The 14,469-nt window shown below is 60.5% G+C and overlaps 2 protein-coding genes across 15 annotated transcripts in view; both read right to left on the bottom strand.

The window, feature by feature from the left end:
- Nucleotides 1–4,913: 4,913 nt before the first annotated feature.
- UQCR11 (ubiquinol-cytochrome c reductase, complex III subunit XI) lies at nucleotides 4,914–7,128 on the bottom strand. Its single transcript, XM_077860690.1, has 3 exons — nucleotides 6,970–7,128; nucleotides 5,703–5,847; nucleotides 4,914–5,076 (listed from the first exon to the last, which is right to left on the bottom strand). Exons 1-2 carry the CDS (start codon nucleotides 7,017–7,019, stop codon nucleotides 5,727–5,729), a joined length of 171 nt encoding a protein of 56 aa, XP_077716816.1. The 5' UTR covers nucleotides 7,020–7,128; the 3' UTR covers nucleotides 4,914–5,076; nucleotides 5,703–5,726.
- Nucleotides 7,129–12,205: 5,077 nt separating this feature from the next.
- Nucleotides 12,206–14,469, bottom strand: part of TCF3 (transcription factor 3) — a 30,288-nt gene continuing 28,024 nt past the window's right edge. For 2 of the 14 annotated variants that reach the window (XM_077860676.1, XM_077860678.1), the window contains exons 18-19: nucleotides 13,142–13,368; nucleotides 12,206–12,984 (exon numbers count right to left, since the gene is read on the bottom strand). In XM_077860676.1, coding sequence (XP_077716802.1) covers nucleotides 12,842–12,984; nucleotides 13,142–13,368 — 370 coding nt within the window. In that variant the 3' untranslated portion in view covers nucleotides 12,206–12,841. Of the gene's footprint in view, nucleotides 12,985–13,141; nucleotides 13,369–14,469 lie in introns of those variants that run through there. The other 12 variants (XM_077860674.1, XM_077860675.1, XM_077860677.1 and 9 more) reach the window with 11 other exon arrangements.

Here is a 14,469-nt window from a genome sequence, read left to right as displayed (position 1 = left end):
TGCAGGTGTCCCCCCAGCTCAGGTCCCAGCGGGACCCGGCCCCCCAGGACCAGCGCGTGGGGCACAGGTGAAGCTCGACGGCCTGCTGCAGGTCTTCAGGTGCAGGGCTTCTCACGGTTCCCCACCTGTCCTCGTCCTGCCGTCAGACAGATAAAGGGCAGAGCGGCCAGGTGGGCGCCCGAGCTGTCACGGTGCGAAGCTGGCTGGGGGCACTGCATTCCCTTCTGCAGAGTTGAGGCCAGAACCCAGAACTTCGGGACGCTGACCTTCGTGGAGGGCAATGCTGGGCGCTGCTGGGCTTGCATTTTACCAGCTTGAATGGTTTTATTTACACTTATTGTCAGTGAAACCACATAAAGACACATAAAGGAAAAAGTATTAAGGTTCCTGCGTCAGGGATTCCCAGGACCACTCCCAGGTCCTGCTTTCAAGTCTTTGGGTGCATACCCCGAAGTGGAATTGCTGGGTCACGTGCTAATTCTGTGTTTAATTTATTTTTATTTTCAAGACGCCTGGGGGGCTCAGCTGTTGAGTGTCTGCCTTTGGCTCAGGGCGGGATCCTGGAGTCCTGGGATGGGGTCCCATATTGGGCTCTGGGCATAGAGCCTGCTTCTCCCTCTGTCTCCGTGTCTCTCATGAATAAAATCTTATTTTCAAAGATTTTATTTATTTGACACAGAGCACATAAGCAGGAGGAGCAGCAGGCAAAGGGAGAGGGAGAAGCAGCTCCCGCTGAGCAGGGAGCCCGGTTGTGGGACTCCAAACCAAGACCATGAGATCATGACCTGAGTCAAAGGCAGATGCTCAACCCACTGAGCCACCCAGGCATCCCTGCATTTAATTTTTAAAACAGCCACCCTTTTTTTTTTAAGGTTTTATTTATTTATTCATGAGACAGGCAGAGGGAGAAGCAGGCTCCATGCAGGGAGCCTGACGTGGGACTCAATCCCGGGTCTCCAGGATCACGTCCTGGGCCAAAGGCAGGCACTAAACAACCACTGAGCCACCCAGGGGTCCCCAGCCAAACTTTTTGACAGCACCTGCCCCATTTCACATTCCTGCCAGTGGTGCGTGAGGAGGAGGCTGGGCCTCCTGGCACCATAGATCCATCAACTCTTCAGCCATCTTTTCCTGAGCACCTGCCCTGGGCCAGCAAGGGGAGGGGTGAGAAGGGAAGCCACCTGGTCTTTTGAGCTGGGGAGTGAAAGGGGTTGGGGGGAGGGCTCGTTTCACCACATTGTCGATGTTTACTTTCTGGTTTTTGTTAGTACCATGTTGATGCGTGTATGGTGTAGGTCATAAGATTTGACCCTAAGAACCACCATCGGAAACGCACCCTAGGAGCCTCCTCTCCGTTCTCAGGCATCCAGCTAGCTGGACCTCACTTGCTTCTGTGGGACTTTGACCGCCTGGGGCCTAGGATGTCTCCAGATCGTATTCAGCTGGCCTGTGGGCATTGCCTGACCCCAAGGGGCCGGTCCGGGTGGACATGATCAGGGTGCCAGCAGGGATGGGAGGCCAGGAGCCCTGGGAGGGGGGCGGCAGTTGCGTGCCTCTCCTGGTTTGCTGGCACTCTGAAGCTCCCCTTCCCGGGCTGGCTGGCTCAGGCCGCAAGCAGACACCCTCTCCTGCCCATGTACACGAGGTAAGAAATAGAAACGAAATCTGGTGACATAAGGAGCCACTTTGACTGACAGGGCCTCTCCCCTCAGTATTGTGGACCTTGGGGCTGGGTGATTGCGGGCGTCCTGGGTGCTGTGGGGGACTGAGCAGCACCCCTCGCCTCACCCACTCAATGCCAGGACTCCCCCAGTCTTGACAACCACAGATCTCCCCAGTCAGCAGTTCCTGAGTTCACGGGAGGCAAGCACGCCACTCAGCTGGGGCACAGAACGTAAAGGGTCCCAAAGACCTCAGCATCAAGATGAATGGCATTTACTGCAGTGTTGTAACAACTTAAATGCAAAAGATCCATGATAGATAAAATGTCAAATTTGTACTTTATAAAAAATATTTTATTTAGAGACAGTACGTAGTAGGGTGGGGAGACGGAGAATCTTAAGCAGATTCCAAGCCCAACAGGGGGCTCGATCCAAGGAACCGGAGATCATGACCTGAGCTGAAATCAAGAGTCAGCTGCTTTGACGACAGAGCCACCCAGATGCCTCCAAGTTTGTTTTCAATTTTTACTTAAATTCTACTTTTTTCTGTAAATCTTGCTATACCCCACGTGGGGCCCAAACTCCTAACCCCAAGATCAAGAGTCACATATTCTCCTGAGCCAGCCAGGAACCCCAATTTATTTAAGATTTTTATTTACTTGGCAGAAAGGGAGAGTAAGAACACAAGCAAGGGGAGAAGCAGGCAGAGGGAGAAGCAGACTCCCTGATGAGCAGGGAGCCCAACATGGGGCCCCATTTCAGGACCCTGATATCACGACCTGAGCCCAAGGCAGACGCTTAACTGAATGAGCCACCCAGGTACCCGACAGTTTATTTAAATAATCTCCATGCCCAATGTGGGGCTCAAACTCATGACCCCCGAGATCAAGAGTTGCACACTCTACCAACTGAGCCGCCCAGGCGCCTCCAAGATGTGAAATTTTTCTTTAGAGGTGTTAACAGATTTTTTATTTTTTAAGATTTTATTTATTCACAACAGAGACAGAGAGGCAGAGACTCAGGCAGAGGGAGAAGCAGGCTCCATGCAGGGAACCCGATGTGGGACTCAATCCCAGGTCTTCAAGATCACACCCCGGGCTGAAGGCGGCGCTAAACTGCTGAGCCATCTGGGCTGCCTGTATATATATATATACATATACATATATATATATATATTTTTTAAGATTTTATTTATTCATGAGAGACACATAGAGACACACACAGGCAGAAGGGAGAAGCAGGCTCCTTGCAGGGACCCCGGGATCATGCCAAACGCAGATGCTTATCCGTTGAGCCACCCAGGCATCCCCAAAAATGTAGAAGTTTTAAATAAAGGGCTTCATGGCATTGTACTGAGCCATTTCGAACCGGAGACAACATGAGAGCTGTGATCTTTTATAGATGTTTTTAATGGTTAACTTTCCACCCAGACTTAAGTGGTTGGAAAGGTATTAAAATACTGGGGGGAAAAATACTGAAAACTTGTATTAAAGCTCACAGTAGGGGCAGCCCCATGACGCAGTGGTTTAGCGCCACCTGCAGCCCGGGGTGTGATCCTGGAGACCTGGATCGAGTCCCATGTGGGGCTCCCCGCATGGAGCCTGCTTCTGCCTCTGCCTGTGTCTCTGCCTCTCCCTCTCAATAAATAAATCTCTAAAAAAAAAAAAAAAAAAAAAAAAAAACACTCACAGTACTTTCAGTTTAATGCATAACAATCTGAATTAGAATTTTACTTTTCTGGCTCTCATGGAAGCAAGCTCACCTGTATTTTCTTTAAAGGTGTTCAGCATTATCAAATCAGTTGTGGGAAGGGGGCCACGGGTTTCCTTCCACTTCAGGCCACACGGCTCCAGCTCCGTGCTGCCTCGGGGGCGGTGGGGCCGCCCAGCCCTGCAGGGGCTGGAAACTTAAAAACAAAACAAACTTAGGAGTAACTCCTTTGTCTCGTGGCCCCTCCCTTGTTAGGTTTTAAGAAGCACATCTATTTATAAATCGCTGAAAAGACCTCACTGCAGAGAACAGCGAGTGACAGGATTTATTGAGAGCAGTTTGAGTGTTGGCATGTGGCAGCCATTTCAAAGCGGAGGACCGGGCCCCAAGTGGCTTGAGCCCCAGGAAAGATGCCTTTGGTAAAAAAATGATGTGCAGAAGGGGTGTCATCAGTGCCACTGCTTGTGTTAAAATCACCCCTGTTGGGCACCCCTGTTGGGCAGCCCTTTGGCCCAGGGTGTGATCCTGGAGACCCGGGATCAAGTCCCGCATCAGGCTCCCTGCATGGAGCCTGCTTCTCTCCTTCCATCTGCCTGTGTCTCTGCCTCTCTCTCTGTCATGAATAAATAAAATCTTAAAACAGAAAAATAAAAAAAAGAAAAAGAAAAATCACCCCTGTTCCGAACGCCTGACCTCCTCCACCTGCATCCAGTGAAGCCCCAACCCTGAGGGCGGCTGCTGGAGGTGGCCTGGGATGTTAGGTGAGGTCAGGAGGGTGGGGCCGTGTCCCCAGAGGATTAGTGGCCCAGAACACTGGGAGCACGCACCCTCCGCGCCCCCCCACAGGGGAATCAGGGAAAAGCAGGATGCAGCAAAACCCAGAATCTTGACCTCAACCTTCCGCCTCTAGAACTGATCTGCTTAAGCTCTCAAGTCTGTGGGGTTTCCTTATGGCCGACTAACACGGGAGTGGTTTTCACAAGTATGCTTTGACGCACACGTAGCTTCTAGAATTTTCAAGAACAGGGCAGGGGCCAGAGGGAGGAAAGGGAGTGCCACAGGTCCTTGTGTACCTGCTGTTTTCTGTATCCTTCAGATGAGGGCTTCACTTTTCTACAAGTTCTGATCTTTGTTCTTTTAAAATGGAGCTAAGGTCTCCGTACCGTGAGTGTGGGCTGGATGTGGGGATGTGTTTTCTAACAGTGGAGAAAGTGATGGTGCAAGACTTTGGGGGGAAGGTCCTAAGACACGCAGCTTCCACCTGCAAAGATTCTAGGAGAGGCCCACACGGCAAAGCATGAACAGCTCCCACCCCAGTCCGGCCTTCCAACCAGCAGCCCTGGCTGACACCTTGACTGCATCCTCCTGAGTAACTGGAGCCAGGACCACGTAACTAACCTTCTCCTAAATTCTCACCCCCAGACGTCGAGCGGTAACGGAGGTTTGCTGTTTGACACACTGCCTCCCCCACCCCGGGTCACTCAGGCCACCAGGGTTATGTTACGGTAACCACGTCCCCAGCATGACCACGTCCAGGTGGGGCAGGTTTCAGAGCAAGGTTTAATGCTGTGCGCACTTAAACATGAAAGCTATCTTCAGAAAGAGTCCTCGGTCATGCTGTCCGTGTCCCTAAGGTCCATCCGGAGGGCGTGGGCAGGTCCAGGCACGGCAAGGGCTCAGAGAAGGCGACACCACCCGCCAACACCTGGAGGGGAGACAGGGCGGGGTGGGCATTAGACTCCAGGCTCCCGTCCTTGCAAGGAGGGAGGCGCTGAGTGATGAGGTCTGCACACCGCAGCCAGCCTCCAAAGTCAAAGCCGGCTATGCCACGTAGTTGCTGCATGGACAGAGTGCACGGGCACTCTGGCCGTCAGGCGGGCGGCAAACCAGAACACCGCCAGGCCACGTGGTCAGCACAGTTGACAGCCATGTCCGAGGCCAATGGAACCATCCAAGGGGTCGTTAAGGCTCAAGCAGCACCCCTAGGGAGGCCAGCAGCTGTGGGCCAGCTTCCACTTGCCCTGTGAAGTGGGGCACCCCTCCGTGACACCCGGGGCTGGGCAGACTGGGATGGCAGGCACGGTGTGGGATGTGCAGTCAGCCTCCGGGACGGGGCCCCTGGGGCACTGCCTGTTCCTCAGCCCTGCGAACCAGGGATGCTGGTTGGCAGCTTTGTGTTGACGGGCAGGGTTCTCCTGGGTTAACGATCCAGGTGAGCCTTCCAGACCTGCGCCCTAGCTCCTGGGGCAGGGAAAACCAGCCTCATGGCAGCACCAGTCCTCAACCATGTGGGAATCACAGGATTCACCTGCTAACGGCCGCCAAACTTACCAGAGGCGTCTGAAGAGGATCCGTTTAATTGTCCTTCTTAAACTTGCCGTTGATGTAGGGCACCCAGTCCAGAATCAGCCGCCAGTCCGTGGCCCACACCAGCCCCACAGCGCCCACGGCACCCCACATGCCTGCTGTGGGGATCCTGCCAGAGGACAGCAGGGGTCAGGTCCTGATCGGGAATCACCCTTCCAGCTGCATCTCTGGGTCTCTCCCCCTCCCGCTTATCCAGCGCCCACCACACACACCCCCTCCTGCCCAGCGTATGAACACAACCCTCAGACAACTCCGTGGGGTGGCCGCAAAGCCAAAGACCCCGAGGCGACCTTAGTCCCACCTGCTTTCACACTGGCAGATTTTTTTGTGGAATTTGCTCAAAAAAATTCAACAATGTGAGCTCATAACCACCCTTATAGAGCCCAGGTGTGCATGCTGGCGTCCGCTCTGCAGCTCACAGTTGATCCGTGACAGCTGTGGGACTGAGAGAGGGATCAGGAGTGCACAGAAGGGCAGGACACCTGCCCAAGGACACCTAGGTGCTGGGTGCAGGCACAGGCTGAGTGCAGCTCTCGCCCAGGGGCCGCCCCTCACTCGTGTGCGGTGACTGGCTAGAGTCCTCAGTGGCTCCACCGGCCTCCTGCGGGTCAGACCCCATGCACCTGCTCCCCACGAGCAGGAGCGGGACCCAGTCTCTAGCGTAAGGAGCGAGGCTCGCGGAGGTGACCTTGTGAACCCAGGTGCTCTGGCTCGTCCGTCCTCTGCAGGAAGCAGGGCCACCGGAGCTGCCCCGCAGGGCTCCGCGACAATCAGGCCTGCGCGGCGAACGACCGGAGGCAGAGCCCCTGGAGGACGCCGCAGCCTCCCGGCGTGGCGGGCTCGGCTCAGGGGCGCCGCAATGCTCACCCACGCGGGAGGGGTACTTGCTCGCGCTTCGGGGCCGTGCGGGCCCACGTGCTCCGCGGCCGGGGAACCCGCTGCAGCTCCCGTGGCCGGCCACGAGCCTCACGGCGGGCGGGGGCTGCAGGCGCTACTTCCTCCACCACCACCACCACCACCACGGCTCCGAGGGTCCGTAACGCCCCAGGAACCCTGCCCGGCGTCCGGTGGGAGCCCGGGAGCCCGGGGCCTGGACAGACGGCGGGCGGCCGTGTCGGTCCGCCCAGGCAGGGGTGAGGAGCCCGCCCCGGACGCGCGCGCCGGACCCCTCTGGGGCCTGCAGCATCACAGGTGCCGGCCGGGGACGCGGGGGCCGGGGGCACACGCTCACCAGTTTCTGGCCAGTTCCCGGTAGCGCGGGCCCAGTAACCTGCTCAGCATCGCGACGCGGTCCGCAGCTCAGGGTGACCCCGGCTGCCGCCGGCCGCACTGCGCAGGCGCGGCGGTCGCAGCGCGCAGGCGCACGCGGAGGCCCCGCCCCGGGCAGGCTGCCCAGTGGGCAACGGGCGTCGGCGTTGCTGCGCGCGCAGACCCGGAAAACCTAGCGGTCACTTCCGGGGAGGGTCGGAAGTCGTTCCCGCGAGGCCGCGGGTGGGCGGGTCCTGCCGAGCGCGGGACCGGGAGTCGCGGGGGTGTCCCCTCGCCGGCGGCCAGGGCGGCTCCCCGCGGCCGCAGCTGCACCCGAGACGCCTGGCTGCTGCGTGTGTCCTGCCGCCAGCGGGGGCTTTATCTGCCGACGGGAGCAGGCCCGGAGGGCAGGGGCAGGGCCTGGCCGGGGCCGCCGGAGGAGCGGCGCGGTCGCTCGGACGCCGCCTGTGGGGCCGTCGCCCCTGGGGTCCCGGGGCGGTCCGGGGCCCCGGCGTCGGGTGCAGTCCGGGGCTCGCCTGCCCCCTCGCTCGCCTCCTGCAGGGCGGCAGCTCGGGGCCGCGGGTCCTGGGTGGGTCCTGGTCCCTCCGCGGGGCGGGGGGGAGGGGTAGCCCCCGGGTCCTGGTCCCTCCGCGGGGTGGGGGGGAGGGGCAGCTCCCGGGTCCTGGTCCCTCCGCGGGGGGGGAGGGGCAGCTCCCGGGTCCTGGTCCCTCCGCGGGGCGGGGGGGCAGCTCCGGGGCCGCGGGTCCTGGGCGGGTCCAGGCCCCTCCGCGGGGTGGGGGGAGGGGCAGCTCCCGGGTCCTGGGCGCGTCCTGGCCCCTCCGCGGGCGGGAGCCCCCCCCCCCCCCCCCGCACTGATACCCCGCGGCCCGGGGAGAGGGGGCTTGTTGCTACCGGTGTAGACTGTGTCTCTGCAGGTGCCCTGGGGCCTCCGCTTTGCATCCGAGCGGCCTGCACGGAAGGACGGTGGCTCCGCGTCCCGGGTTTCAGGCTCTTGGTCTCAGCTCCGGTGCGGTCTCGGGGTCCTGAGATCCGGCCCCACGTTGGGCTCCGCGCTCCCTGCAGAGTCGACTTGGGCTCCTCTCCTGTCTCTTCTTCTCCCGCCCTGCCCGGCTCACGCTCTCACTCTTTTTCTTTCTCGGAAACAGGTAAATAAAACCTTTAAAAAAAAAAAAAAATTGGAGCTGGGCATGGGGCCTGAGGGCTGCAGGTCCAGGAGCCCTGGCTCACTGCCCCTCTGCCTAACGCACCTCAGCTCATAAGGCAGAAGGTTTTCCTTTCCAGTGATAACAAAAACCAGTTTAAGTTAAGAGGTTTTACGGCATGTTGGATGGCTTCAGGCACCGCGGGATCCAGGAGTCTGGCCATATTATTAGAATCTCCCTCTGCATCTCTCCCAATAAGTGCAGAAAATGCCCCGGGGCTGCTTCTCCTGGGCCTGCTGTGGAAATGGGGCAGGTCAGCCTCTGCCCCTGCGAGGACATGGGCTGGAACTGGAGGGGAGGATCCCCAGAAGGGAGTCGCCAGGATCCTGATACCGGATAAGCAAGAACTCTCAGCGGTTCCCACATCCCACTGGTCCTCTGCCCGGGGCGCCAGGATTCCCTGTGATACTCCCATCTGGCCTTTGGGGGAAATGGAACTGCTTTTCTTGTTTTTACTGCTGTGAAGTCCCTATAACCAACAATTAGCCATTTAGAAGTATTTCAGGGGTTGAGCATCTGCTTTCAGCTCAGGGCGTGACCCCAGGGTCCTGGGATTGAGTCCCGAACCGGGCTCCCCCGCAGGGAGCCTGCTTCTCCCTCTGCCTGTGTCTCTGCGTCTCTCTCTCTCTCTGTGTCTCATGAATGAATGAATAAAATCTTTAGGGATCCCTGGGGGGCCTTAGCGGTGTAGCACCTGCCTTTGGCCCAGGGCACGATCCTGGGGTCCCGGGATTGAGTCCCGCGTCGGGCTCCCTGCATTGAGCCCGTTTCTCCCTCTGCCTGTGTCTCTGTCCCCCCCATATATATATAAAATTAAAAAATAAAATCTTAAAAAAAATTTTCAGCGGCACTCAGTGCATTCACCTGTTGGAACCACCACTCCTACTTGCATCACTTCGGAAAGGTCCGTTCCATCCTCATCAGCCGTCACCCCCCGGGCCCCCTCCCTGTCCGTGGATGAGCCCGTCCTGCACATGTCACACGCGTGGACTCCCACCCCATGGGGCCTCCTGTGTCTGGTTCCCTCCCTGAGCATCGTGGGCTCGGGTCCATCCTAGGGCGGCACATGAGGGTCTTGCTCCTGCTGGCGGCCCAGGGACGTGGCCGTGCGCAGGGGACACGCTGGGGGACACGCTGTGTGTGCCGCTCCCCCGCGGATGGATTCCTATAACCTCTTGACAACGTACTGAGGTGTTTGATGTGTACAAACGCACATGGTCACCGCGTGCAGGTTGCACGTGGACACGCGTGCCCGTGGGGGCAGCGCCGGGGCCTCGGGCTTCCTCCAGCCGCTGGGCCGACTCGCGGCCCCTCCAGCCCCCGCAACTGCTCAGCTGATGTCTTCTGTGAGTTAATCCAAATTTTCTAGGCCCTTCTACCCAGGGAGGCACCCAGGGTGCTGAGCTTGTGTCCGGCCTGCCGCGTGGGGACAGGTGAGCCCGAGCCGCCGCCTCCTGCCGGGTGCGCTGAGTCGTTCCTCTGCGGGGCCCGTGTCCGCCCGTGTCCACCCGTGCACGAAGCCACCAAGCTTGGCGTTCACAAGCCAAGGTGTCCGTGACCTGCGCCGCCGGCCGGGTCGGGCTCCTCGCACCTGTGGCCTCGGGGGGCGGCTCCTGCCCGGGCTTCTGTCCATTTAGAAAGGCCGTGGGCCCTGTGTCCCACAGTCACACCCGGTGACAAATAAGGGCCTCGGGTGTCACAGGGTGCCCCCCCTCCGCCCCCTCGCTCCTCGTCACCATCCGGAGGCTTCTCTCCCCGAGCGGCCACCGAGGCGGCACCCAGCCGGCGCCCAGGGCCCCACGTCGGCCCCTGCCCAGAGGGGCGTCTGCTTCTGGCCCCCTCGCTCCTGCGCTCTCCCCCTGCTCCCTCAAATAAATAAAATCTTAAAAGAAAAAGAAAGAAACATCCACGGAGCTGGTGTCCCGGCCGCGGGCCTCCCTCCTCCCGCTACCGTTGGACGCCCCTCCCAAGGGCCGCGGGGCTGGCGAGTGGGCCACGCGCCTGCGACCCTGGATGTCGGGGTCATGAGCTTGAGCCCCATGTCGGGTGTGATTGCTTAAAAATAAACAAAAAAAAAAGATTTTATTTACGTGTGTGGGGAGGGAGCACATCGGGGCGGAGGCAGGGGGAGCGGCCGACACGGGCTCCATCCCAGGACCCCTACTGCAGGGGTAGGTTCCCCGAGGAGCTTCGGCTCTGGGATGTGGAATTGCCGTGGTCACCGTGGTCAAACTGCTGTGTGTCCCCCAAAGAGCCATGTTGAAGCCCTGCCCCCCACCCCTGGGGACCTTATTTGGAGCCAGGATCTTTGCAGATCCTGGGCTAAGACAGTCGCATGGGAGGAGGGCGGCCTTGCTGCAGTGACAGGTGTCCCCATAATGGGAATCTGGACACAGACGCACAGGGAGGCGGCCACGTGCCACGGAGGCGATGTGGCCACCGGCGGCGCGACACCCGGCACCCCCGGGAGTGAGAGAGGCAGGAGGGGGCTCCGGAGGGACCCGGCCCGCTTGGGGGGGGACTCCTGACCCCAGAATGAGGGAGCGTAGATCCCCGTGGATGTTTACAGCCGCCCCAGGCCCGGGGCCCTGTCCCTGCCCGTGCCCCGCGCCCCGCGCTACCTGCTGCCCGACGGGGCACCGCCTCCCCGCCTCCCCCGCCGAAGCACGGGGGACAGCAAAGTGTGGTCATCAAATGTCACCTTTATTGCTACAGGGCTGTTCTACACAGGACGGGGCTCCAGATCCACTTCAGAGAGGACCGTTTAGAACATCCCAGAGAATCCAGCCAGCTGTGTCGACACTTGTATAAAACCATGTTTCTTAAAAAAGTTTTGTTTGGAAACCAGTTATCCTGAGGCACTCAGCACAATTCTCCCGTAATCGCGGCTCTTCCCTCCCCCAGGACCACTTACATTTAATACAGAGCCCGGCGGTAGTCTGGGGGTGGCGGTGGGGGGCGCAGCGGCCCCTCGTAAGGCCAGAAGCAGACAGGGAAACTGAGGCAGGTTCCCCAAAAGACACACAAGACCCACACAGACCAGGAGTCACTGGGGACGGTCCTTCACAAGCCCATGGCTCCTCGCTGCTCCCGACCAGTCTTGGGGGGGTTGGAGCAGACCCAACGGGAGGACCCCAGTGACCTCAGGGCTTGGTTGAGGCCTGGAGCTTCCCTCGGGGCGCCCAGCTCCCTGGACCGGGGAGTTCCAGGCGGGGCTCCGGGGCACAGGCAGCCCCACTGCTCCGGAGCGAGTGGGAGGGGCTGGGGAGACGCTGGACGGACTGGTGTGCTGGGGGCGAAGGTGGCCACCCCGGGGTCCCTAAGGCCTGGGTGTTGGGGGGTACGGGGAAAAGGAGCCCCGGAGCCCAGCAGGCCTGACCTGGGGCTGGGGGACCCACGGGGGAGCCACTTTCCTGGCTTCCCAGGAACAGCAGGAGCTCCAGGGTCAAGGACTTTCAGTTTAAGCCTGGTGGCACGGGGAGACCCGACGGGGGGCCCCGAAGGCCCAGGTGCTGGGCCTGAGACCCCCTCCTGGTCTCGTGGGTGATCGGGTGCAAAGCCTGTGGGCTCTTTGGGTTTGGGGGCGGTCAGTCGGGGTGGGGGCTTGTGCTGGTCTTCTGCCAGAGGTGGGGACAGGGTGCCAGGGAGGCCCCCAACACCATGCTCCCGTGCCCAGGAACACACGTTGGTCCCAATGAAATCCAATGTGGGGAGGTCTGTAGACCCTGGGAGAACAGCTCATGGGGAGGTGCCCAGGAACCAGAGCTGCTTCCGGGGGGGGGGGGTGTCCTCGACAGCTCCACGCGGACACCCCACCCCTGAGGAAAATGGGGCGAGGGGTCCCCCGAGGACACCCCCCAACAGGGAAAGGCCTGCCCACCACTCACACCTGAGCGAACCCAGGACACCTCCCGACCTCTGGATAAGCAGCTAGGAGACAACATCCTCCTTCGCGTCCAGGGGCTCCCAGGGCGGGGAGACCTCAGGGTCCAGTGGGCCTTTTTAATACAACTTTTAATAATCTGGTTGATCATGAAATGCAACGCTCAAGTCTAGAAACAGCAGCAGAAATAGCAAGAGACACAAGACTTTTATACAAAAAATTTGTTGCTTACAAAACATATGCAAAAAAGCTTAAAAAAAAAAAAAAAGAGACCAAAGGCATCCTCCTTGCTAGTTTTCTAATACATTAAAAAAAAAAATCTTGTAACTAACGTTCTTTATTTTCCTTAAGACAAATGTCAGGCGTAGGCACGATTCACGGCGGCTCCTCAGGAACGAGCCAGTCTTGCGCAGCTTCTCCCTCCAGCGAGTGGTAGGTTTGGACTCTCCTGCGTTTTATACTTAAGGCATTTTTAAATCTTTTCTGACAAAGTGTATATCTTGCTCGCGTTCTGGTTTTGTTTAGAAACAAAACGAAACAAAACAAAACACTGCCCCTTGGGGTCTGGGCCGGGGCCGCGGTCTCAGGATCCATCAGCAAAGTCCCCAGGCGTCAAGGCGGTGAGGCCCAGGGCCGGACAGCCCCGCCCTCGGAGGCCCTGGGGTGGCGCGGGTCCGTGCTGACCGAGGACGTGCGGCGGGGACCGGCTGGGGTCCCAGGTCCCGCACGGCGCCCCTCACGTGCGCCCCTCACATGTGCCCCGCGGGGTTGTGGGCCTCGCTCAGGCCCGGGTGGGCGGCCGAAAGCACCATCTGGGGGTCTCCGACCACGCCTGACACCTTCTCCTCTTCTCGCCGCTTCAAGCAAGCCGCTTTGGGGTTCAGGTTACGCTCTGGGGGGAGGGGGAGAGCAATGTGGGAGAGGGTCCCCGCGGGGGCGGCGGGCGTGGGGGCCGTGAGCAGCACGTGGAGCCGGCGCGGAGTCCCCCGCTGTCTGCGCACGGGGAGGGGCGGGGGCGCGGCGCGGGGGCACCTGGCCTGGGAGCCTACCTCGCACCTGCTGCTCCAGGCCCAGGATGACCTGCACGGCCTGCTGCAGGATGAGCAGTTTGGTCTGTGCCTTGTCCGACTTGAGGTGCATCTGGCACATGCGCCCCAGCTCCCGGAAGGCCTCGTTAATGTCCCGCACGCGCACCCGCTCCCGTGCGTTATTGGCCATGCGCCTCTCCCGGTCCCTCAGGTCTTTCTCCTCCAGGGACAGCACCTCCTCCGTACTGCTGGGTCACAGCACCGGGGCCTCTGTTAGTCATGGGCCGGGGCTCCCGCTGTGTGCGTGTGCGGGCGCATGTGTGTGCGTGTGTGTGTCTGTGATACTGTGCTCACCTGTGCTCCCAGGGCTCCTGGAGCCCGGCCCCTGGGCACTGTGCCTGCCCCTGTGCACCCCTGGGAGCCAGCTGTAGGCTACAAGGTTACGCCCAAAGGAGGCCGACGTGGGAGGGCTCCCGGGGGGGCGGAGGAGGGACCAAGGTCCCCGTGTGCGTATCTGTGCGGAGCTGCAGGGCATCCCTCGCCCCCTGCCCACTCCACACGCCCCAGGACTGGCCAGGAGGGCAGGGGAGGCCCAGCGCCCCTCCTGGGATGGTGTCCCCCGGGCAGAGCTGTCGCTGGCTGGGCTAAAGGAGTGCTAGGCCTGACCTGACGATGCGGGAGAAGAGGCAGAGACGACTTCGGCTCAGGGGGCCAAGGCCTGGCCCCCGCCCCCAACCCCTGTGCCGGCTCTGGGGGGCTCTGGGCTGGGAGCATCGGCTCCTCACTGCCGCCAACAACCCCATTTGGCCCTGGGTCGGGGAGGCTACCGGGCCCTGGTCACAGAGACTCTGGGACAGCTCAGGCACCTGCCACAAGGTCCAGACCCTGGCTTGAACCCTATGGACTGTGTAGCCACACGGCTTGGCGCAGGGGACTGCTCTGTGTCCGATCCTCGGTGGGATGGGGGCAAACTGCCATCAGGACAGCTGCACATCTGGTCTCGGGGACTGTGGAACAGTGCGGGGAAGGCCTGGTCCCGGTGCGCGCCCGAGGCTGAGGAGGGGCCGAGGCACTTGCATGTGAGCAGCTTCGGGGTGCCCTGTCCTGCTCTCGCAGCGGGGGGGCTGCTGCTGCCCCTGCCCGCCCACCCACCCCTGGGCCTGAGCGGATCCCGCCAGGTGGCGGCGGCGGCCCCCGGAGCCCAGGACAAGCGCGCAGACCAAACTGACAGGCCTGAGGCTGGTGCACCCCTTGGTCCCCTTTCGTCCCTCAAGTCCCAACTGGGGGGCTTTGGGGGAGGAAAGACCCCAAGGTCGCAGCCCTGCCATCCGGGGCTTGGGCAGCAAGTG

This window comes from Canis aureus, chromosome 19 (genome assembly GCF_053574225.1).
Source record: "Canis aureus isolate CA01 chromosome 19, VMU_Caureus_v.1.0, whole genome shotgun sequence".
NCBI classification, from domain to species: domain Eukaryota; kingdom Metazoa; phylum Chordata; class Mammalia; order Carnivora; family Canidae; genus Canis; species Canis aureus.
Note: the sequence above shows the minus strand (reverse complement) of the source record. Positions and strands in the feature narration are given on the sequence as shown.

Excerpts from the sequence above, each read along its gene's own strand:
- UQCR11 (XM_077860690.1), bottom strand. The coding sequence starts at position 7,019 with ATGCTGAGCAGGTTACTGGGCCCGCGCTACCGGGAACTGGCCAGAAAC. Across the intron at positions 5,848-6,969 it reads CGGGAACTGGCCAGAAACTG|GATCCCCACAGCAGGCATGT; the intron begins GTGAGCGTGTGC and ends GTCCTCTGGCAG.